This window comes from Centroberyx gerrardi, chromosome 15 (assembly GCF_048128805.1).
Source record: "Centroberyx gerrardi isolate f3 chromosome 15, fCenGer3.hap1.cur.20231027, whole genome shotgun sequence".
NCBI classification, from domain to species: domain Eukaryota; kingdom Metazoa; phylum Chordata; class Actinopteri; order Beryciformes; family Berycidae; genus Centroberyx; species Centroberyx gerrardi.
Genome location: NC_136011.1, coordinates 26,017,830 through 26,037,771, shown reverse-complemented (window position 1 = coordinate 26,037,771; position 19,942 = coordinate 26,017,830). Strand labels below are relative to the sequence as shown.

The following is a 19,942-nucleotide window of genomic DNA, read 5'->3' as shown; positions in this document are numbered from 1 at the left end:
ATAGATTTATGAGCCTCAGGTTGCAGTGCTTTAGTGCTTTAGTGGGTTCATGACACTGTATAAATATCTGTGCTTTTTACTCATACGTTTATGTCTTATGCCTTTTTCCAGCTAGGCAGATTATGGAGTTGTGGCGTGTTTGAGAAATGATTTGGCCTTTATTACAACAAATGATTCAAGCTCGTTTGTTGTAATAAAGGCCAGTCATAGCAAGTTTGGCATCAATTCACTTGAACTTCATTAAATGCAAAATGTTGATAAGTGGAATTCCCATAATAATGACAGAAGCCTCGTCCTCAGTCATTAAAGACCTTTAATGCCCAGAGATACTGTGAAGAAACGGTGAAGAAAATCCACTTCCTGAACTGATTAAAGTGACAGGGAACTGAGCCGAACCCTGAGTGATGGGTGTTGTAAAACAGGCCTATTGTTCTCCGGGCTGAGGAACATGCAGCTGTCTTGGGAGTTTGACCAAACATTAATTACACTGCGTGATTAACAAAAAACACATCTTGATAACCAGGGACTTTGGACCCAGCGGTGTCTCTTCTCTCTCAACTCTTCACTACAGCAGGAATGCTTCGCCAAGTGGGTGCGGGGTCAATATTGTTTATAGTTTTACAATAAGTCATCACAATAAAATTTCAATTCTTTCACATAGCCAGAGGTTCCTATGTAAGTGTTGAAAATCATGGAAAATGAATCATTTGCAGCTCTTGCAGAGTTTTGGAATTGGATAAAAAGTGCAGAAAATTATGGGGGGAAAAAAGAGTTCTGAGAAGGCTACAAATCTTATGTAGTTGCAGACTCACTTTAATTTCACATATGGGGATATTTATTGTTGTGTCAAATTGCTTCGCAACTATCAGCATACATCATATTGAACACTTTCACATCCAGTCAAGAAATTGAGGTCTGGAAGAAGAATGGAATATGGAAACTGTGATCGCTTTATAGTTTATTCCATCGTGAAAGATAGGATATGAGGTTTAAAACATTCTGCTTCGAGAATATGCCTTCCTATTTCACTTTAAAATGCATAAATCTTAAAACAGAAATACCTCCATTATGGTCCTTTGTCTTAAAGTTGCACTAGGCCAGAGTTTAATGTAAAAATACACCCGTCTTTTCAGCCTGAAGCACACAGTAGGGCTGCAACAGAGAAGAGCGACTCATCCTCAGACCCCATAGATTTACGCTGTTTTCCCAAAATTAAATTCTGCTGTCCGACACTTCTCCCCCCACAGGATGTTACTAATTTAAACTTAAGAGCAAAATACAAAACAGCAGCGAGAGAGCGCTGCATCCAGAGAAAACTGGACTCACCGATGTTAGATCCTTCTCATCCCTTTGGTATTTAATTGATCACACACTGACAAGGTTGGTAAACATGAGCGTGCTGTGTGCAGTTTAATGATGTCAGGTTCCTGAACTTCCCCAAGGGGATCAATAAAGTACTATCTTATCTTATCTTATTTCTGGGAGTTACTTCTCGATGCCAACATGTGAAATTGCCTTCCAACACATAGACATTACATTATAAAACTCCCTAAATAGACAAATTAATATCAAGTCAATAAGGTGAAATTCAGTCAATGCTTTCCTCATCATACGTCAACAACAAAACGTCAGCAAAAGCCAAATCTAATAAAAAAAACCAAACAAAAAAAAAAAACCCACTGCAGAGTTTTGCGAACCCACAGCACTGACTGTTGCTCTCCTCTCCCAGAGTTCATCGAGGGAGTCTCACAGTTCAGCGTCAAGGGGGACAAGGAACAGAAGCTTCGGTGTAAGTAGAGCTGCAGATCTCCAGCCACCCTAACTCCTTAAAAGCACATGTGGCCAGAGGTGGCGCTAGCGGTCCGGAGCCCACCCCGCCCTCCCACCTCTGGAGCCACATGTGTCTTTGCTGGTCTGGGACTGAGTCCCGCCGGAGCTTTCTCTCCTGTGTCTCCCCTGTTCTGTGTTCGTCTCACCTTCCCTGCTGTCTCAACCAAGAAGAACTGCTGTGGGGAAACAAGTAAAATGCAAACTACTTTTTCTAAACTACTAACTTTGCACGTCAGATTGAAAGTCTTATTGCTGCAACATGTATGATGAGCAGTGTCCGAAATTAACTTTCTGGCTCACCTGCCAAGGGCTAGTAAATTATTTCCTTCCAAGAATACTTTTTACTGGCCAAAATAATTAAAATCTACCAGTTTTCAATGCGATTTTCTGTATAGAATCAGCTGTGTGAAATATCCAAGAAAGAGACGAGCAGATTTAGGACTGGTTTTGCGTACAGAGATTAAGCCTAGTCCTAGATTTAAGACAAAATTCAGTGGAGACATCCATTGGAAATAGGCTTAATTCCTGTACGCAAAACCAGCCCTTAAGAGTTTTCATTTAAAATTTGCTTAGTTACGTTCATCAAAGTGATTTTACTAAAAAGATAATCGTCGCCCAACCGCATGCATGTGCCAGGCGCGTCGTCGGAGAAGGATGAAGTCAAAATCTGTAGACTCCGCACAAACAAGGATTTTATTTCAAGACACAACATTTCGGTCAAGTGGCGAAGATTCCCGACGAAGGTCATTTGACCGAAACGTCGCGTCTCGAAACAAAATCCTTGCACGTGAAGACGGTGTGCGGGAGTGATTTGCCACATGGGAATAATCGTAGTTTCAGCCGATGTGAGGCCAGTTCATCGTCCAGGCAGCGCGAGAAACTGGAAGAAGAGTTTACAGAAGTTTAGTTTAGAGAAGTTTACCGCTTCGTGTAGACCAGCGTAACGAGCAGCCAATCAGAAGTGTGTTTGATAAAGGGTCATTGTTTTGCTTCGATTTGCTCACGGTCAGAGAGTCTATGGTGGTCAGCAGGGACAAAATTTGAGAGCAGGCAAAGACCAAAGTCTCTATATAACCGAGGCATTCAATCGTTTTAAACGTTTTAGTAAAAATACCAAACATTTGCTGGTTACAGCTTCACAAATGCTAAGATTTGCTGCGTTTCATATCATTATAAAATTAATACTAAAGGGTTTTTTTTAGCTGCTGGTCAGACTAGGTAAGCAATTTAAGAATAATTTGGGCTCTCTTAACTTGTGATGGGCATTTGTCATTATTTTTGACATTTTATAGACTAAACGATTTATCGATTAATTGAAAAAACGATTGTTGGATTAATCGCTAATGAAAATAATCGTTAGTTGCAGCCCTAGTGGTGGGTGACCCTTATTGATTTACTAATATTTGGCGCTTGGTGGCTGTTAATTTCGGACCCGGTGATGCGGGACTGATTTTACGCTTGTCTGCCTCTGCTTCTCCTTCCCTCTCGCCACGACTCGCGCTCCAGTCGCCTTCAGGATCTACGACATGGACAAGGACGGCTACATCTCCAACGGCGAGCTCTTCCAGGTGCTTAAGATGATGGTGGGCAACAACCTGAAGGACACGCAGCTCCAGCAGATCGTGGACAAGACCATCATCAACGCAGACAAGGACGGAGACGGCAGGATATCCTTCGAAGAGTTCTGCGCAGTAAGTCCGACTCCCCCCGTGGGTATTTTTCGGGGGGGGGGGGCGGGGGGGGCGGTGACATTTCTGCCGATGCAGCCTGCCGTGGTGAAGGCTCGTGTCAAAAGGGCAGAGAGCTGTGGGGAAAACAAAACCGCTTTTTGCTTAGGCTTCACAGCACTGAGTTTGAATTTCACACCTTCCGTTGAAGGGCGGTGTCAAAGGGTGTAAACAGGCTGGGGAGTTCTCGCTACATGGGACACTGTGGTTATATTATATACTGTGAGTATTGACACCAACAGCAAATTCCTACAAAAGTACAATAAGCTTACATTTCTAAATCACCAATATGGCAAGAAACCAATAGAAAGGAGTACATATTGCCCTGACGATATTCCCGTAACCACAGAAATGAGGAATAAAAGCAAACCAAGAGGTAGAAGAGATTGTTTTCTACTTCAAAATAAGAGTATATTAGAGCAAGCAGAGCCTATAAATAGTGAGTAGGGGAGTAAGATAAGGGAGAGTGGATATGATTCAGGGTTAAGGTACTACTTTGGAGAGATGAGTTTTCAGCCTGCGATGGAAAATGGCGAGTGACTCTGCTGTATTACCGCAGTGGGAAAGTCATTCCAACACTGGGGAGCAAATAGGGAGACCCTATAAACCTTCATAACAGGAAGCTGCTCTGCTGTGTATGAAAGTCTGTTGTAAAGACCACCTTCACTGAGTCGGAGTCAAGACCAAGACTCGTAAACTTTATTTATACAGCGCTGTTACAAACTGCTTCACAAGGTTAAAAGAAAAAACGAACAAAACAGTCAAAAAAGAGACCAAACGCTTTTCTCATAAAAAGCAGCTAAAACGCATCAGTCACACTAAAAGCTCAGAGATTAAAAGTGATTCTGCTGACTTAACGTTTTCGGTAAGCTCGTTCCACAGTCGCAGTTGGGGCCGCAGCAGCAGAGGCACGATCGCCGTTTAAATTTGAGCCCGGCCAAGAGCCGTCGGACTGAAGACCTGAGGGGCCGAGGGCCGGCGGGAGGCCGCAGATGATCCCAGATATGCCGAGGTGCAAGACCACGCTGAGCTTTGTAAACAGTCAGCGAGATTTTAAAAATCCGCTCTAAAGCTGACAGGGAACCAGTGAAGGGACACAGGGAGAGGAGTGATATGAGCTTCTTGTGCCTGTGAGATTTGAGCCTTTACAGCAGATGGAACAATACAGAGCAGAGCTGAGCAATCAATCGAGAACAAAAATCGAATTCGCAGTGTGAACTTCTGCAAATTTCCAAATCGCAGAGGAATTAATTGCTTAAGAGAGACGCAGCGTCCAAAATGGATTTCTGAACAAGGTGTTTTAAGTCCATGAATCAAGTACGATATTAGTGAAAACCTAAAAACATTTATGACAAAAAAACTCACAATCAGATTTTTTTTGTCAATATCTTTCAGCTGTACAGGGAGTCACAGCAGTCCAGTCTAGTTTAAATTAAAGCACGGATAACCTTTTCCAGGTCGCTAACAGACAGAAATGAGTTAATTTTGGAGGCGTTTCGCAGCTGGAGAAAGCCAGACTGGTTTACTATCTTGTTTTTTTTCTTCTCTCATTTACTCATTTAGTCTCTTAGCCTGCTCTTCAAAGTCTAGGCCAGTCAAAGAAAACCCCCGGGTGTCTGGCATGACGCCTGACATTTGCTGACCGATTGCCAAGATTACTGCAGATAGCGTGTGTGAAGGTCGGTTCACCAAATATGATTTCTGATTTACTGCCACTGAGCTGCAGGACGTTCTGAGCCATCCAACCAGTGGAAAGGCTATCTGGGTTGTAGTGGATCAAAGTCAAGACCCAGATTTTGTTAATATTATGTGATTGCAGCTATTTCTTTTGAGTTTTTTCTGACCTGAGTCTACCTTTTAGACCAGAGAGCCAGGCAAAAATCTCCTCCTTCAGCAGCACATGATTAGCGTTTCCTCGTTGAACGTATCGAGCGTACAGTATCATCCGTACAGCTCGTCTTCTGCAGGCCCCCAGTGGAACTTGCCTCGCTCGGAGACATTTCCATAAATGAAAGGCACCAGTTCTAACTTTGACAGACACAAGGCCCACATTTGACGGCTGCATCTCCGGAGCCTTGAACTAAAAAGGCTCTCGTCCTTGTGGGAGTATATTTTCAGGATGGCTCAGAAGAACATTAGATCCTGTTTTTTTAACAAAGCAACGCCGCTCAGACACTTCAAGGTTCAATGGGAAAGGGATTGTGTGACATGATTTTCAGCTGTGTCTCGCTGAAAGCATTCCTGATCTGAGCATGTGTGGAGTGAAAGGAATGGCAACAAAGAGGGTGTAAAAATAACAATATGGATATAAAAATTGATTTTTATCAAAGGGATGGTTGTAGTAAAGGGAAAAAGAGTACGTGTGTCTCGTGGGTTTGTTGCTTTTTTTATGACTAAGTGCTGCTGGAAGACTGCAGAAATGTGTGAGAAATGAGTGTACTGCAACAACCCATTGGCAATCCCAAACTTAATGACTGGGAGTTGAAAGGCCACAAAACATAGTGATTGCACTGTGTGTATGCCAAGCAAGAACTATGAAAAATACAAAAAACTGGGGTTCCCAAGCAGACATGGCTTTACCACCTGTTAGTGTTTGTTTTAACCTGTTTTGAGCACCAGATGCAGATGGGTGGGTTTACTGCATCAGCAGCAGTTCTGATAAGTGTCGAGTAAGTTGTCAATCACAGAAAAGTACATTTAATTGACTTCCCATTAGTCTTAAAGTGGTAACCTGTGAGATTATTTTATTTAGTCTCCATCTTTGTTGCTCAGCCTCATCGCTGTGGTGTTTCTGCACTGCACTCCCCACAGATCACCTGTCAATCAAACATTATGGGCGGAGCTTGGATTTTCTATTGATGCAGTTTCTCTTTTCTTTGTCTGTTCAGTCATGGTGGCTATCGCTGCCCATGCTAACTACCCAGTTCTTCTTCTTCTGTTTATTCCAAGCAAACCGTAAATGTAAAACGCATCACTTCCAGAGGATTTTTCCCAGGAAAGAGCGACCAGACACCGGCTGTTTAGAACAGACAATGGAAAAACGTCAATGAACTGGATACAAGTTGAATCCCTATTGTGTTCTATCAATTGGCAACAGAGTAGCAAAACGGATATATTCATTTATGTGAAAATGTCAAGGATTATTACTTTAAACTTCCTGGCTCTGCTTGTATTTTTCAATGCAAACACCCATTTGATTCTCCAAGGGGATTAAAACGATCGCTAAGGATTATTGTACTGTCATCCAGGTTTGGTCCCAGGTTGAACTCAAGTGTGTGTAACTGTGTTTTCCCACCTTTTAGGCTAAATTCATAGTCTACGTCATAGTAAGTAGTATGAAAATGATGGAAATTGAATGAAGATGGGATCTGTTAGGGGGAAAAAGGCAGAAACGAATGCTTTTCTGAAAGTACAATAGATTTTTTTTGTCTATGTTGGTGGTTGTTTGCCTCAAAATGCTCCCCAGCTGTCCCGACTTTTCATATACCGCTGCCTGTATAACAGCTCTGGATAAACCTGTGCACATTGTTCTGCCTGTCTCTCTCTCTCTCTCTCTCCTGCCAGGTGGTCGGCGGTCTCGATATACACAAAAAGATGGTGGTGGACGTGTGAGCGCTCCTCCACTCGCTGAATCCCCCCCTTCGTCCTCGACACTCGCTTTCTCCACCATCTCTGAAGATCTGCTCAAGACGTCCGGCAAAAAAACGCTCTCTGTGTAACTCAATGGAAGTATTCTCTCTCTCTCTCTCTCTCTCTTTTTTCTTTCTCTCTCTCTCTCTCTGTGAAGCCACTTCTTTTTTTCTTTCAAAAAAAAACCACGGGCCTCGCGAAGCCAACTTTGAAGTGTTATTGAACTGTAAATCCTCTCAATAACCCGGTCGTAGCACTTTAAGAGACTGAAGGACAGCTATTTCTCATTTGCAAGAGCATCTCCGATTTTGGATGAGGGGGGGGGGAGGGGGAGGAGACAGTGAAGAGGCTGGTTGGCTTGTTCATATTTCATTCTTTTTTTTTTCTTTTTGTTAATTATTTTTGATATTTATTTTTTGTTCTCGTCTTTTATAAAGAAGAAAAAAAAAACACACAAGTATATCTATGGTTCTCTGGTGAGGGGGAGTGTATAGTATATAGACACTTGAGTTCAGGACAGCTAGACAGTAGGGTATGAAGTGCCAACCAGAACATATCCAGAAACCAGTCCAAGTTATTACCCATCATCACTGCTGTCATTTACTTCGGAGAAACCGGTTTGTGACACGTCAAACTGCACGATCGCGAAGAAGTCACAACGATATATATATTAGATGCAAAACTAAATTTCATATATTCTCACTTTTGTTTTTTTTTTTGTCCTCCATTTTAGCTTACACTTGAGCAGTTTTGGATTACATCTGTAAAGCTTCCGTCACACTTAGCAAAGCAATTCATGTTTTTTCTTTTTGTAAGAAGAGTGCTAGTTTTATTTATACTTAAAACATGTTTATATTGTTGGAGATTATCCTTGTTTCCTGTCATGAAATTCTAAGTAGATAAATTAATGCCAAGAAAGTGATGTCTTTGCAAACTAATTTGTGGCTGCGAACGGATACATGGTTTACTCTCATTTTACATTTTAACAGTGTGCATCCATAAGACAATCCCCGATGCAAAGAATAGCTCCGCACTCAACATTGACAAATTACCGTGAAATCATTAAGACTTTTACTTCATTACATTAAGAACAGAGGCTGGATGATGCAGTGGACTTGCCTAAGATCTAAGAACAATAGCTTTGAGAGTGAATTATGGCGAGAATATATACTGTTTGAAAAAGTATATAGCGACTTTAACAGAGACTTATCTGCAGGCAGCGTTGTTTTTTTTTAAACCGATATGTGTATATTAGGTAATCGATGTTTGCTCATCTTCTTAAAACAGCGAGAGGGGAAGGCGTCGTCTCTGCTTCACACGAGCCCTTCTGAATTCACACCTTTCTCAGTGCAGCGCAGGACGGGTCAGGAACACTCTTAAAAATCTTAACGCGTTGGCATGATCAATGTGCAATGGGATAGACTGTATATTTTAGGTTTTTCTTTTTTGAACGTGTACATTTCAAAAGTTGGCTTCTTCTCCTACTTTTTTTTTTTCGTTTCCCCCCTATCACAATCACCTCATTTCCCCCCCCTCCCTCCCACCCACTAGTACGAGCAGGGAGAAAAACACAAACACAACCAAACTTTGATTTCGAAGGGAAAATGCTTCCTACTATAATGGCATCGGGATAGCTTTTTTTGGAGACCGACTGCTGGTTTGAACAGGAGTTTTCAGTCAGAGATGTGAATCTGGAGCGCCCTGGTGTCCCCCATCCCAAAGCTCTGCACGGCTTGGGCCTCCCTGTGCTTGCATGACATGGAAATATATTTTTTGTTGTGCATGTAGATCAATTTTTTGAAATAATCCTCTTGTTTACACATGGATGGTGATGTTAATATATTTAAGAATTTAATGGTATACAATATGGATGTTGCCAAACTTTGGTAAATGTACACATATTATGAGAGGTAATCCAAATGAACTGAACTACATGTAACTTTTTGTATTTTACCCGGGTCAGCGAGATGCTTCTATTCCAGTAAAAGTTGCATATCTGATCCTGTCTCAAACTGCCACACACTGTACTCAGCTTAAAGGGGAAAATTTGATGTTTTTTTTCTTTTGTATATAAGTATTTGTTAAATGCAGTTCTGGCTCTCTGTTCTCTGTATAGTTCAGACCGCGCTTTAGTTCGTAAGTGCTACTTTTTTCTCTGAGGGATTTGGGTTCTTTTTAGTTTGTGTGGGGAAATCTGAAACGATTTAAGTTTGAGAACCTTTTTTTCCTTTTTCTGCATGCTGCATCTTATGCTGTGGGACTGTTGGAAACTTGATACTGTATGAAAATAAAAAAAATTTAAATAAACTTTGAAATGTTGAAAGTATTGGCTTTTTCAGTGGTTCATCTGCAAAGTTCCCCTCGGTACGTCAGTAAATACCTGTACACTTTAAATGAGTTATTTTCCTTAGTTTTCTGACATCCAATGATGCATTGAGGCTTTTATTTCTCTACATTCTATTGACAATGAAAATGTGTTGTAAATGTGCATAAACTGGGGATGTGATAAGGGAAAGGAAATGGTCATCTGTCATTATAAATGAATTAGTTGCATCCAAAAAACACACAAAAACCCTACAACTGATAAACTTAGGACTTATTTAAATTCCCGGTGACAAGCTCAAGCACTGAACTAATTCATCAGTGGGGGTTGAAATGATTTATTTACACATTCATATCACACTATATCAACTTTCTCATTTTGCCTCATATTTCGGAGCGACTGATCCAACAATCTGTTACAATGAAACCAGCTGACAGCTGAAAACATGAGGCCGGTGGAGAGAAACCTGAGAGATGTCAGTCCAAACGTCGAAGCCAAACAGTCTGATCTCATCAACACAGACCGAGGTGGGAGTCCCACCAGCCAATGAGGGAGAGGATAAATACACGCAGCAGCCAATCAGACTTCAGAACCTCTCAGCTGCCCTGCTGGCCACCGCCCTGATGTTGCCGTAAACCTTTGAAGGTGGACTTCCTGCAGGGAAAAGAAGAGTTTAAAAGGTTGTTTCCTGTTTTGTTCCAATAAAGATATCCACCATGTGATGAACTCTTCCTGTAATTATCAACTTTCAAAAACCTTCTCCCTCTTACCTAAGATTAGGTTACATATCGCTGTCCGGGCCATCTTGATGTTCTGGAAAGACCCTAATAAGTGTACTTTTCTGTTGAAAGAAAGACATCAAACAAAATTAGTTCATCTGAGCGTAAAACAAGACAAAAAAGACTTGAGGTTTCTCTGCGGCTTAAATTCATGCACACACCATGTACACTGACCCTACTGCATGGGTTCAACATGTAAAGTACAAATATTCCTGTCAAGTAGGGCTGCACAATTAATAGTACATAACTGTATATATTTATGTTTCTGTGATTAATAGTTGTGTAATTCTGCAACATTCAGGTGTTTGTTAGTTTCAATTCCCCTGAAAGTCCCAGTGTGGTATATCAAGCGCTTCCATTATGCGTGACCAATCACAGCCTTCCACCCAAAGTGGAAAAGAATGAATCATCCCAAAGTTAGAGAGGAAAATCCTTCTAAAGCTGAACAGGAAAACGTTTTAGTTCTAAAAAGTGGATCATCAGTCATTTGGATATACTTTGGTTTTAAACCAAATGACAACAAGAGCAGACTCTGTGCAACGTCTGGGTTGTAGCTGTGCCCAAATGCAATAAAGTAATTATTTATTATTTGATTTTTGTATACAAGAACCAGAATAAAAGTAAGACAGTAAAGTAAAAACAAGGCTTTCTAGCTGCTGTCACTTTGAGAAATACTGTACAGAGAAAAAGGTGCAAAAGTGCAATAAAATAATTTTGTTTCCAGAAACTGAAACAAATAATTGTGATTGATAATGGGATCAAAAAATAGCAGTAGTAAAATAATCGGGACTATCATTGTTGCCATAATGGTGCAGCCCTGCTGTGAAGTGCTGGGAACTCACGTGTCTGCTAGCACGATGCGAGTCTTGGTGACGTTTTCGATAGTGAATTTGGTTTTTCCTCCCTTCCCCGCTATCCTTCCGATGGCTCTGGATAAGTGGTCTCCTTTCAGCGGTTTCACTGCCGAGACAGACAGAAAACACAATGAGCACACGAACGCCGAGAGACCCGACCTGGAGTTCTCTCTGCAGGGGAGGGAAGGTGTGGAGACGATGGGACGAGTGTCAGAGCAGACAGCGGGACGAAGGTGCTGCAATCTTACCGTCTGTCACATCAAAGCTTTCTAGGAAAAGCTCGTCTAATCTGATGAGAGCCAGGGCGTCCTGTACAGGGAGAGAGAGAGAGAGAGAGAGAGAGAGAGAGAGAGAGAGAGAGAGAGAGAGAGAGAGAGAGAGAGAGAGAGAGAGAGAGAGACAGACAGACAGACAGACAGAGAGACAGAGAGAGAGAGAGAGAGAGAGAGAGAACCATAGAGTTACCATTCGATGTAGCAAGGTTTAAGGGATCAACATTCACAAAACATCAAGAGTCAAACATGCTGACAGCCATTATGGGACTGAGCGCTATAGACTTCAGTTTCTGGCTATCAATCCATTTTGATGGCTGATACTGATAGATATTTTTAGACTGAAGTTGCCGATATTTTGTGCTGATTTTCTATATCTTTAAAATTTAACAATTTTGATTACAAATATGTACACATATTCAAGGTGGAAAAGCCTCTGAAGCAACATTTACATCATCATGTGACACTAAAACTCTCCACTGAAACTCAGGCTGATGAAATTCTTTAACAGTTAGCAGCTCTTTTAAGGCAGGTTGACCCAACACATCTGTTCAATAGTGAAGGAAATCTGGGAAACATTTGGCCTTTAAATGAAGAAATAATTTACAAAAAAGCATAACTGCACAATTAAATGAATCAGTAAAATGTTCAAAGAAAATAAACTTGCAGGACCTCCATCATATTGGCAGTGGACGACATCAATCCAACGTTTTACCATCTATTTTATTACCACGCATTTTACCCAGGCTTTTGATTTCAGCACTACCACTGCCCCACAAACTTTATACGGGCTTGACTTGATGTGCATTTACAACGAAAACAAATTCACGAAACATTACAAAAATAGCCATGCCCCAGCCTAAACCAGAACACACACAGCTTACTAAAACGTTCCATTAGTGTACTTACTTCAACCTGAAATCCCAGCACAAACGCTCGGACAAAATCCGTTGCTCTTGTGAGGGAGCCGATGTCCTGCGTCTCTTTGCATGTCTGAGAGAAGGAGAGCGTGTTACAAACATGCAATACAGACACAATCAACCATGCAACAGGAAGAAAAACAATGGAGTTGGGTATTAATGCAAACAAGCATGTATGTGTGTCATGTATTACTACTGAACACCTATTAGTAGAATTAAAAAAACAAGTTGACAGATGTTTACTTGTGCTCAGGAAAGCCTTTTAACTTACTTTAATTTCAACATTCCTAGTTTTGAGGTTGAATCTGACTTGCAGCTGCAGGTTCTCTACGATGGGGGTGAAAATCTTCAGCCAGTTCTCCTTCAGAGGCGTGTATCTGTGAGCTGGGACCGCCACTTTACGCATCTCATCTGATCCTCCCTGAAACAAAGTGCAAAATGATGTGAAATGGTCAAATCTAACATTAGCAACACTTTCATGCCTAAAACAGGACAAAATAAGGCTTCATTAGACTGATCATTTAATAGGAAATGTTTTTACTGACTGTATAATAATGACAACAATCCAAAACTTTATTTGCAGGGACTGAGTGATGTCAGTACGGCTAAATTGCGCAAGCGCACTTCCATTACTGACAGAACCAAGCTTACTAGTAGTTACTGAGGAAAACTGATAAATAACCACGTACTGACAGTTGTAATGGAGAACATTTAGAGAGAAAAAAATCACTGGCGATGTATACAAATGGTAGTTACCTTTAATTTGTCGCCTGATATAGGTGGGAACTGCGGTCGCTTGCGTGCCACGGAGTCTTCTGTGTCCATGTCCGCTCCATCTTGTTCCCGTTTTCGTTTGTGACTCTTTTTAGACTTTACCTTTGTGAACGCGTCAGCCCCGCTCCCGCTGTCTGTGGCAGCGGGCACCTCAGGAGTTGAATTAGTACCAGTGTCCATCTCGAAAACGGTTTGAAATCAGACTAAATAATCAGAACTGAGAGCCAGACTGTGACCGGAGAGGCATGAGGTTGTCCTCGTGCGACGGAAAGGACCCAAACAGCAACTTCGCCGTCGCCTGCAGCGTGAAACTAATAAAGAAATGTTTATTAATTAATATAATGTGTCGGTATTTTACTAGAGCGGAGCTTGAAATCATAGAAATATCCGTTTAGTTTGCCTGTGTGTCTTAAATACGTAAAAGGCTTACTTGAAATTTGTACATTTTATCAGGCATCTTTTTAGGCAGCCGCACGCTCAGCTGTAGGAGGGTCTTTCACGTCATTTGTTTTGGCAGCTCGCTGCACTGTACCGTTTTTTGATACTTTTTAAGACAATTCCAGCCGTTTGACAAAGTATTTCTCGACCAGTAAAGATGTCAACGCCACTCGAGAAGCCTCAGATAATCGCTCACATTCAGAAAAGTTTGAATTACACGATTTTCGACAGTAAATGGATCCCCTGCAGCGCAAAGTTTGTCTGCCTCGGGAACTTTGCAAGAGGGACTGGAGTGATGCAGATATACGAAGTGCAGCACGGAGAGGTTCAGCTGGTGAAGGAGGTAGTTAACGTCTGGCTTACTATACCTGTCTTATTATCCTTTTTTTCTCAGAAATATAACATGATTGAGCGATGATTTTTGGCCAATCCTTGAGCATGGGTAGCTAGCTAAACTAAGCCTTCCAGAAAGTCTTGCTAGGTACTCGTTTCCATAGCAACAGGCAACATAAGGTTACCCCAACAGAGTTTGAATTTGATTCATTTTATGTAGGCACTCAGTCCAGAAACAGTCATATGCTACTTAACGTACACTGCGTATTTACTCAGGGAAAAGAAAACCAAACAGTACGTGTGTTATGCTACACTTCAGACTTCTTTACATCTATTCTGCTGCCTGTTGCTTTGCCCCATCTCTAGAGCTGAATGTAGTGCCAGCTCTTACCAAACCCCGTCTCTCATGTGTTTCAGGTAGAGAAGGCAAAACCCATCAAGTGTGGGACATATGGAGCCACCTCTCTCCAACAAAGACACATAGCAACTGGGGATTTTGATGGAAATCTCAACATATGGTATTTTATCCAAATCCGTTGACATCATGTCTTATCATCTGTGTCTTGCCAGAAATGTTGAAATGAAAGAAATTACTGTACTGCAACCGCGCCTTGATTGTTCTCTTATACTGAATGAATTGCTCTTAAGATATAGTGTAACCAAAGGGCACTTGTTTAGCCATATTGGGTTTAGTTTACTTTAATTTCAACCAATTCAAATTTTAAACAGAAACCAGTTTACTTACTACTTACTACTGCTAATGGTAACACATTAATTCCAAATTATTTTTAATAGGTTTAATTGGTCTATTGGACTTGGTCTCCTTAACGGAAACGTTTTTCAATGTTTTGAAGATTGATCACTTTCTAAATTGACTGAATGGAAAGTGAGTTCACACCAACCCTGTTGTTTAGTGTCTTGATTCATTCGGTGCCAATGTCTGTCTTGTCCACAGGAATCTGGAGATGCCTGAAGTGCCGGTGTACTCTGTCAAGGCTCACAAAGAGATAGTGAACAGTATAGATGGGGTTGGAGGCCTTGGGATTGGCGATGGCGCGCCTGAGATAGTCACTGGAAGCAGAGACGGTAAAGGCATTGAGGAAGGAGAGGTTTGACGTATGGTACAGCCAAAGTCAACCACACAAAAGAAAATACATTAAGAAATACAAAATACTGATCTTGGGGTGAATTTTTATAATGATATTAGCTTAAGTAAAAATTTGCTTTGTTCCAGACATGCACACACACTTTGTTGTTGTTGTTTTAATTTCATTTGTGATAGGTCATGTGAACAATTTTTCTTTGCATGCAGGGACGGTGAAGGTGTGGGATCCCAGGCAGAAAGATTCACCGGTAGCCAACATGGAGCCTGTGGAGGGAGAGACCAAGAGGGACTGCTGGACTGTTGCCTTTGGTGCGTAAAATAACAGCTGCCAGGGTTGACAGCACACGCTACATCTAGCCAGGGCCATTTTTATATGTGGTGTGGGCCAGAAATGTGACCGGTCTAAAATTCAATCACTTCCACTGCCCTGGTTTTCCCTGCTGGGATTTGAACTGGCAACCCTCTGGCCACAGGCTCACTTCTCTGCCATCCCGTGTTTCATCTCCTGAACTGTTAAACAAATGTGGAGGTTAGAGCCTCGACAGGTGACACTAAAATTGAGTTAAACCTTTGTTTGGATTCTCTGTGGTCTTTTCCAGATTCAGCATGAACACAAACTGTTGTGGTGTTTTAATCCTGTCAAAATGCCAAACCGGCCTCAAAGATGCTCCTGCTCATTCATCGTAACTGAAAACATCGACCGTGTGTGAAATATACTTTACATGAAGCTGACCCTCTGTTCATTTGACCCTCTCAATGCAGGTCATGCCTTCAACGATCAGGACCGCTGCGTGTGCGCCGGCTACGACAACGGGGACATCAAACTCTTCGACCTGCGGAATATGTCCCTACGGTGGGAAACCAACATCAAAAATGGGGTGAGCTGAACAGTATATGGTATAGATATGGTAACACATACATAACGTCATTACATCTGCAAATAATTGATGTCCAAAGCCTTTTACGGCATGTGATTTTGTGAAGTTCTGGATGTTGACATTTCAGGTGCAGTTCTTCCTCTGTATTCATAAGTCGTTTGCGGCACAACAGCAAAAAATGACCACCTCCAGTAGAGAAAATGAGAAACTGCCAGGATGATTTAGCCGATTCCCCTCTGAAACACAAAGAAGTGTAGTCCCAAGATTTAGAATTGAGGTTTTTATTATGATAAACTGTCCAAACATGCATTTATAGTACTGCAACCTGCCCTTGAACCATAACATAGACCAACAGAGGGACGGACCTGGAGCCAGAACATAAATGGCTTCCCAGCACCACTGTTACATAAAATCACAAGGGAACACCGAGGTGGAATGGACGCTTAATCTCCTGTGTAGAGGCTTAATGTTACAAAATCTTCACGTCATATGCAAAGCGTCGCACTGGTGCTATTACATAACGTCTTTGCTTCTCTCGTTCATCACCTCTTGAATGTAGATTAACCTGCCAGGAGACATTAAGTCCATTTCAACACATTCTGACGTACGGGAAATAGTTTCTGGTGGAGTCGTGCCATGCGATAAACGTCCAGGGAGTGACTGTTATTTTTTTCTCGCATCACGGCCAGGTATGCTGCGTGGAGTTTGACAGGAAAGACATCAACATGAACAAGCTGGTGGCCACCTCGCTGGAGGGAAATTTCCACGTCTTCGACATGAGGACCCAGCACCCCACCAAGGGCTTCGCCTCCGTTTCCGAAAAGGTAATTGACCCAGGTGGAGAGAGCCAGACGGATGTTTGGCTCCTGCAGATGGAAAAAGTGTCAAAAGGTGATTTTTTTTTTCAGGCTACAGACAGAGGGAGAGGGCGGTCACGCGTCCTTTTGACCGTTTTCACAGCTGGAAGTGTTTGGGGTTGTGTTTGCCTAACATTGCTCTGTGGCTGTGTGGTCGCCGGCCAAAAACGACACTGGGCCGGCGAGGAGAGAAAAGTGTGGCTTTTTCACCGTGCCTGTGGGAAAAAGGCTAGAAAAACACTCTTTCACCAGCATTAGAGTGATACGGCCCGGCGTGCCAAGTGTTCGGTAGGTCTGAGAGAGATCAGAGGCCTCGGCTTTCTCAATATTTGTCCAGTTCTTCTGAGCGATCAACAGTTGGCACATCAATATCTCCAACCTTGAATTATAAGGTTCTGTCTGATATTTTGGTCAAAAATGAGTTATTCATGTGCTGTGGCTCTACAAGCAGGTCTTTACATGTGGCTGAAGTTAGATCTTTGAAAATGTTTGTTGAAGTGGGTAGAAAAATGCAAATTGGGAATATCTTATTAGTTTTGCTACATGGGAGCTAAAAACTCAAACATTCAATATCTCAAAAATACTTGCAGAATCGCAGATGAGAACTTGCAATGCCACACTCATAATGTCTGGACCTCCTTCTGGTTGATTCTGAAGGAAGTATTTTATTAGAAATTGTTTGAGTATAATATTATTTCTTTTTCCTGCCTTTTCCTTGTCAAGGTTTCTGGGTGGCACAAACACAAATATACATACATATTACTCCCTGCGACTAGACTCCTTGAACTCATTAATAATGTTCCAGCTATTTTTCTGGAACTACTTTGCATACTTTGCGTCATACTATAATTATTTATATAATATTGTTATGATTCCACAATTTTGCCTGTTCCCTGCCATGCTGGAAGAGGCAGCGGTGCAGTTTGTCAGTCGGCAGAAAGCGAGGGGGAGTTGGGAGCAGCAGGCCTGTTAGCAGAGACAAGACCAGGGCCGGTAACTCCCACATCCATGACATCACCCTGCACAGAAAAGACTCAACTACGTCAATACCAAAGAGAGTGGAAACAGTGCAGGGAACGACGATAAATGTGAATCTCTACTAACATTACACTACAGCAAGGCCACATTTATTGACTTTCAGCAGGGAAAAAAGTGGTTGCAGGGTTTCTACACGGGTCTGAAATGTCTGGAAGGTGCTGAAAATGAATTTGACCTTTTCCAGGTGTTGAAAAGTTCTGAAATTGGACAAAATATAGGGGGGAAACAGTTGTTACACAGCATAAAGACAGATTTAATGTAGTTGTGGAGTCATTTCACCAACACAAATCTTAGAATCCAGTCAGGAAATTAAGGTCTGGCAAAAGTATGGAATTTTGAAATGGAAAAACGTGTATGAACCCTGTGCCTTTTAGCATAAATTCTTCTGGAAGTAAATGATCTTTCCTCTCTTATTTCAGGCTCATAAATCAACCATCTGGCAGGTGAGGCATTTGCCTCAAAACAGAGACATCTTTATGACCGCAGGTGGAGCAGGCAACCTACATCTATGGAAATAGTAAGCAGCGTATCTTTAACTATAAACATGTGTTTAAATCCCATGTCAAGATACATGAGCATCCTGTGTAGATATCCTTTGTAGATATCCTTTTGTGAAAAATAACAAAGTTACCTGGAATTCACCTCGCAGCAACTCAAAATTATATGTAAATCAGTCTTCAAAATTGTTCCCGCTGCTGGCTGATAGCATAATTGTGTTTCCATAGTCGGTTTGACTTTAATGCCAGCGATCCTTTCATCCCCGTAGGTGATACTCTTTATTGAGATGGTGGATATCTCATTTATTATTGAAACTAGTTAAAAGGAAATTACTCATCATAATGGCAAATTCATGATGGTAAAATCCATCCGTACCGTGAACCATTCCTCCAAATTCTTTTTTTTTGTGTGTTTCGCTCTCGTTTCCAGCGAGTACCCTGCTCAGAGGAGCAGGAAGGACTCGGACGATGTGGACATGGGCGTGGCCGGCTCCGTCAACCTCTTACAGAACGTCACTCTGTCCACGCAGCCCATCGCCAGCCTGGACTGGAGCCCCGACAAGGAGGGCCTGTGCGTGTGTTCGGCCTTCGACCAGTCGGTCCGCGTGCTCATCGTCACCAAACTCAACCGCGTGTGAAAAAAGCAAACGCCGCCATAGACTGACGGTCAGGCTCAGCGCCGCCCAATACGAAACAAGACACAACTCCAGCCCGTAAGAGACGGTGTCGTTTTTATTGTTGCCTTTCTGTGAGGCTGAATTGCAGCCCTGGTTGTCTGTGGATACACGGAGGTCTTTCATTACACGACAATTTCCTACTGCGGGTCTTGGAGGCTGTCCATCTAGATTTCGCACAATTGGCACCCGTCTTCGGACTTAATCTAACCGGAAAATTGCTTAAACTCAAATGAACTGGGAAATGTTTTGTTTGGATGGATCTGGTCTTGTCTCTATTAAATGATTTCCCTGAAACATGTGCGGTGCCTGGCCGTGCCCCGCAGGCAAACACTTATCCTCCAGGATCAGTGCAGAGAAATACCCGTGTAATACAATGGAAGATTTCCTGTCTTATCGAAAAGCCTCCGCTGGGATGTTGGAATGAGTCACGTAGCCTCCAGCTTGGAATAATACTGAGGGGCTCAAGATTTCATATTTCTTATCTTTCTCTTATCTGCTTCCATTTAGGTAGGACGTTGCTTCTGAAATTCCTGTCTTCTGTTGCAATTTTTGTGATTACGTGCTGAAGCACCATGGGTGAACTTTGTGGGTACTCCAGTTTTGTCTATTGTTGTCTATTATTGTTGTTACAGCTGTGACTTTTGATATGAGATAATTTTATTGAGAACTTTGTGTTTTCAGATTAAATGGGCTTTTTGATTTTCTCATTTTCTCAGTGTTGTGCATCCAGTATGAATTGCTTTTGATGACATCGGGGGGGAAGGTCAAGAGGATTACCGCAGTGACATTTACCAACACAGATCTGAAGTCTTTTTTTGGGGAGTGTACCCTGTAGAAAGCTAGCTTGGATGTTAGAGGAAAGGAGAGGTGGGTGAGAGTGGGCGTGTAGGTGTGGTTATGAAGTGTGTGTTTAGGTTAAATCAGGCCCATGATAACTCCAGAGGACTCCACAGTTCTGGCATCCCAGAACAGAACTGCAGATTGGAGTTTGAGTTATATTAACATATAAA

General features: G+C 42.0%; 3 protein-coding genes across 4 annotated transcripts in view; 2 read left to right on the top strand and 1 right to left on the bottom strand.

Annotated features, from left to right (window-relative positions):
- ppp3r1a (protein phosphatase 3, regulatory subunit B, alpha a) overlaps positions 1-9,507 on the top strand; it is a 36,654-nt gene extending 27,147 nt beyond the window's left edge. Inside the window, exons 4-6 of the mRNA XM_071911888.2 lie at positions 1,730-1,789; positions 3,337-3,521; positions 7,122-9,507. Coding sequence (XP_071767989.1) covers positions 1,730-1,789; positions 3,337-3,521; positions 7,122-7,169 — 293 coding nt within the window. The 3' untranslated portion in view covers positions 7,170-9,507. The remainder of the gene's footprint in view (positions 1-1,729; positions 1,790-3,336; positions 3,522-7,121) is intronic.
- A 320-nt stretch (positions 9,508-9,827) lies between these two features.
- pno1 (partner of NOB1 homolog) lies at positions 9,828-13,380 on the bottom strand. Its single transcript, XM_071911887.2, has 7 exons — positions 13,092-13,380; positions 12,607-12,756; positions 12,325-12,408; positions 11,392-11,452; positions 11,132-11,249; positions 10,281-10,351; positions 9,828-10,164 (listed from the first exon to the last, which is right to left on the bottom strand). The coding sequence occupies exons 1-7, from the start codon at positions 13,287-13,289 to the stop codon at positions 10,097-10,099; spliced, it is 750 nt and encodes a 249-aa protein (XP_071767988.2). The 5' UTR covers positions 13,290-13,380; the 3' UTR covers positions 9,828-10,096.
- A 256-nt stretch (positions 13,381-13,636) lies between these two features.
- Positions 13,637-19,635, top strand: dnaaf10 (dynein axonemal assembly factor 10). Of its 2 annotated transcripts, XR_013507221.1 has the most exons (9): positions 13,637-13,890; positions 14,298-14,398; positions 14,836-14,966; positions 15,193-15,294; positions 15,748-15,863; positions 16,553-16,687; positions 18,178-18,275; positions 18,686-18,968; positions 19,440-19,635. XR_013507221.1 is itself a non-coding variant. In XM_071911890.2 (8 exons), the coding sequence occupies exons 1-8, from the start codon at positions 13,705-13,707 to the stop codon at positions 18,891-18,893; spliced, it is 1,077 nt and encodes a 358-aa protein (XP_071767991.1). In that variant the 5' UTR covers positions 13,637-13,704; the 3' UTR covers positions 18,894-19,635. The 2 variants fall into 2 exon arrangements, 1 of the variants encoding a protein (XP_071767991.1); XM_071911890.2 differs by having other exon boundaries at positions 18,686-19,635.
- The last annotated feature ends 307 nt before the right edge of the window (positions 19,636-19,942 follow it).

What these genes read in the sequence shown, in the direction of transcription:
- dnaaf10 (XM_071911890.2), top strand. Translation starts at nt 13,705, where the DNA reads ATGTCAACGCCACTCGAGAAGCCTCAGATAATCGCTCACATTCAGAAA. An exon ending in AGTCACTGGAAGCAGAGACG is followed by an intron (nt 14,967 to 15,192) that starts GTAAAGGCATTG and finishes CTTTGCATGCAG; the next exon opens with GGACGGTGAAGGTGTGGGAT. An exon ending in AAACCAACATCAAAAATGGG is followed by an intron (nt 15,864 to 16,552) that starts GTGAGCTGAACA and finishes CATCACGGCCAG; the next exon opens with GTATGCTGCGTGGAGTTTGA.
- pno1 (XM_071911887.2), bottom strand. Translation starts at nt 13,289, where the DNA reads ATGGACACTGGTACTAATTCAACTCCTGAGGTGCCCGCTGCCACAGAC. An exon ending in CTAGGAATGTTGAAATTAAA is followed by an intron (nt 12,409 to 12,606) that starts GTAAGTTAAAAG and finishes TCCTTCTCTCAG; the next exon opens with ACATGCAAAGAGACGCAGGA. An exon ending in TGCTGGGATTTCAGGTTGAA is followed by an intron (nt 11,453 to 12,324) that starts GTAAGTACACTA and finishes CTCCCTGTACAG; the next exon opens with GACGCCCTGGCTCTCATCAG.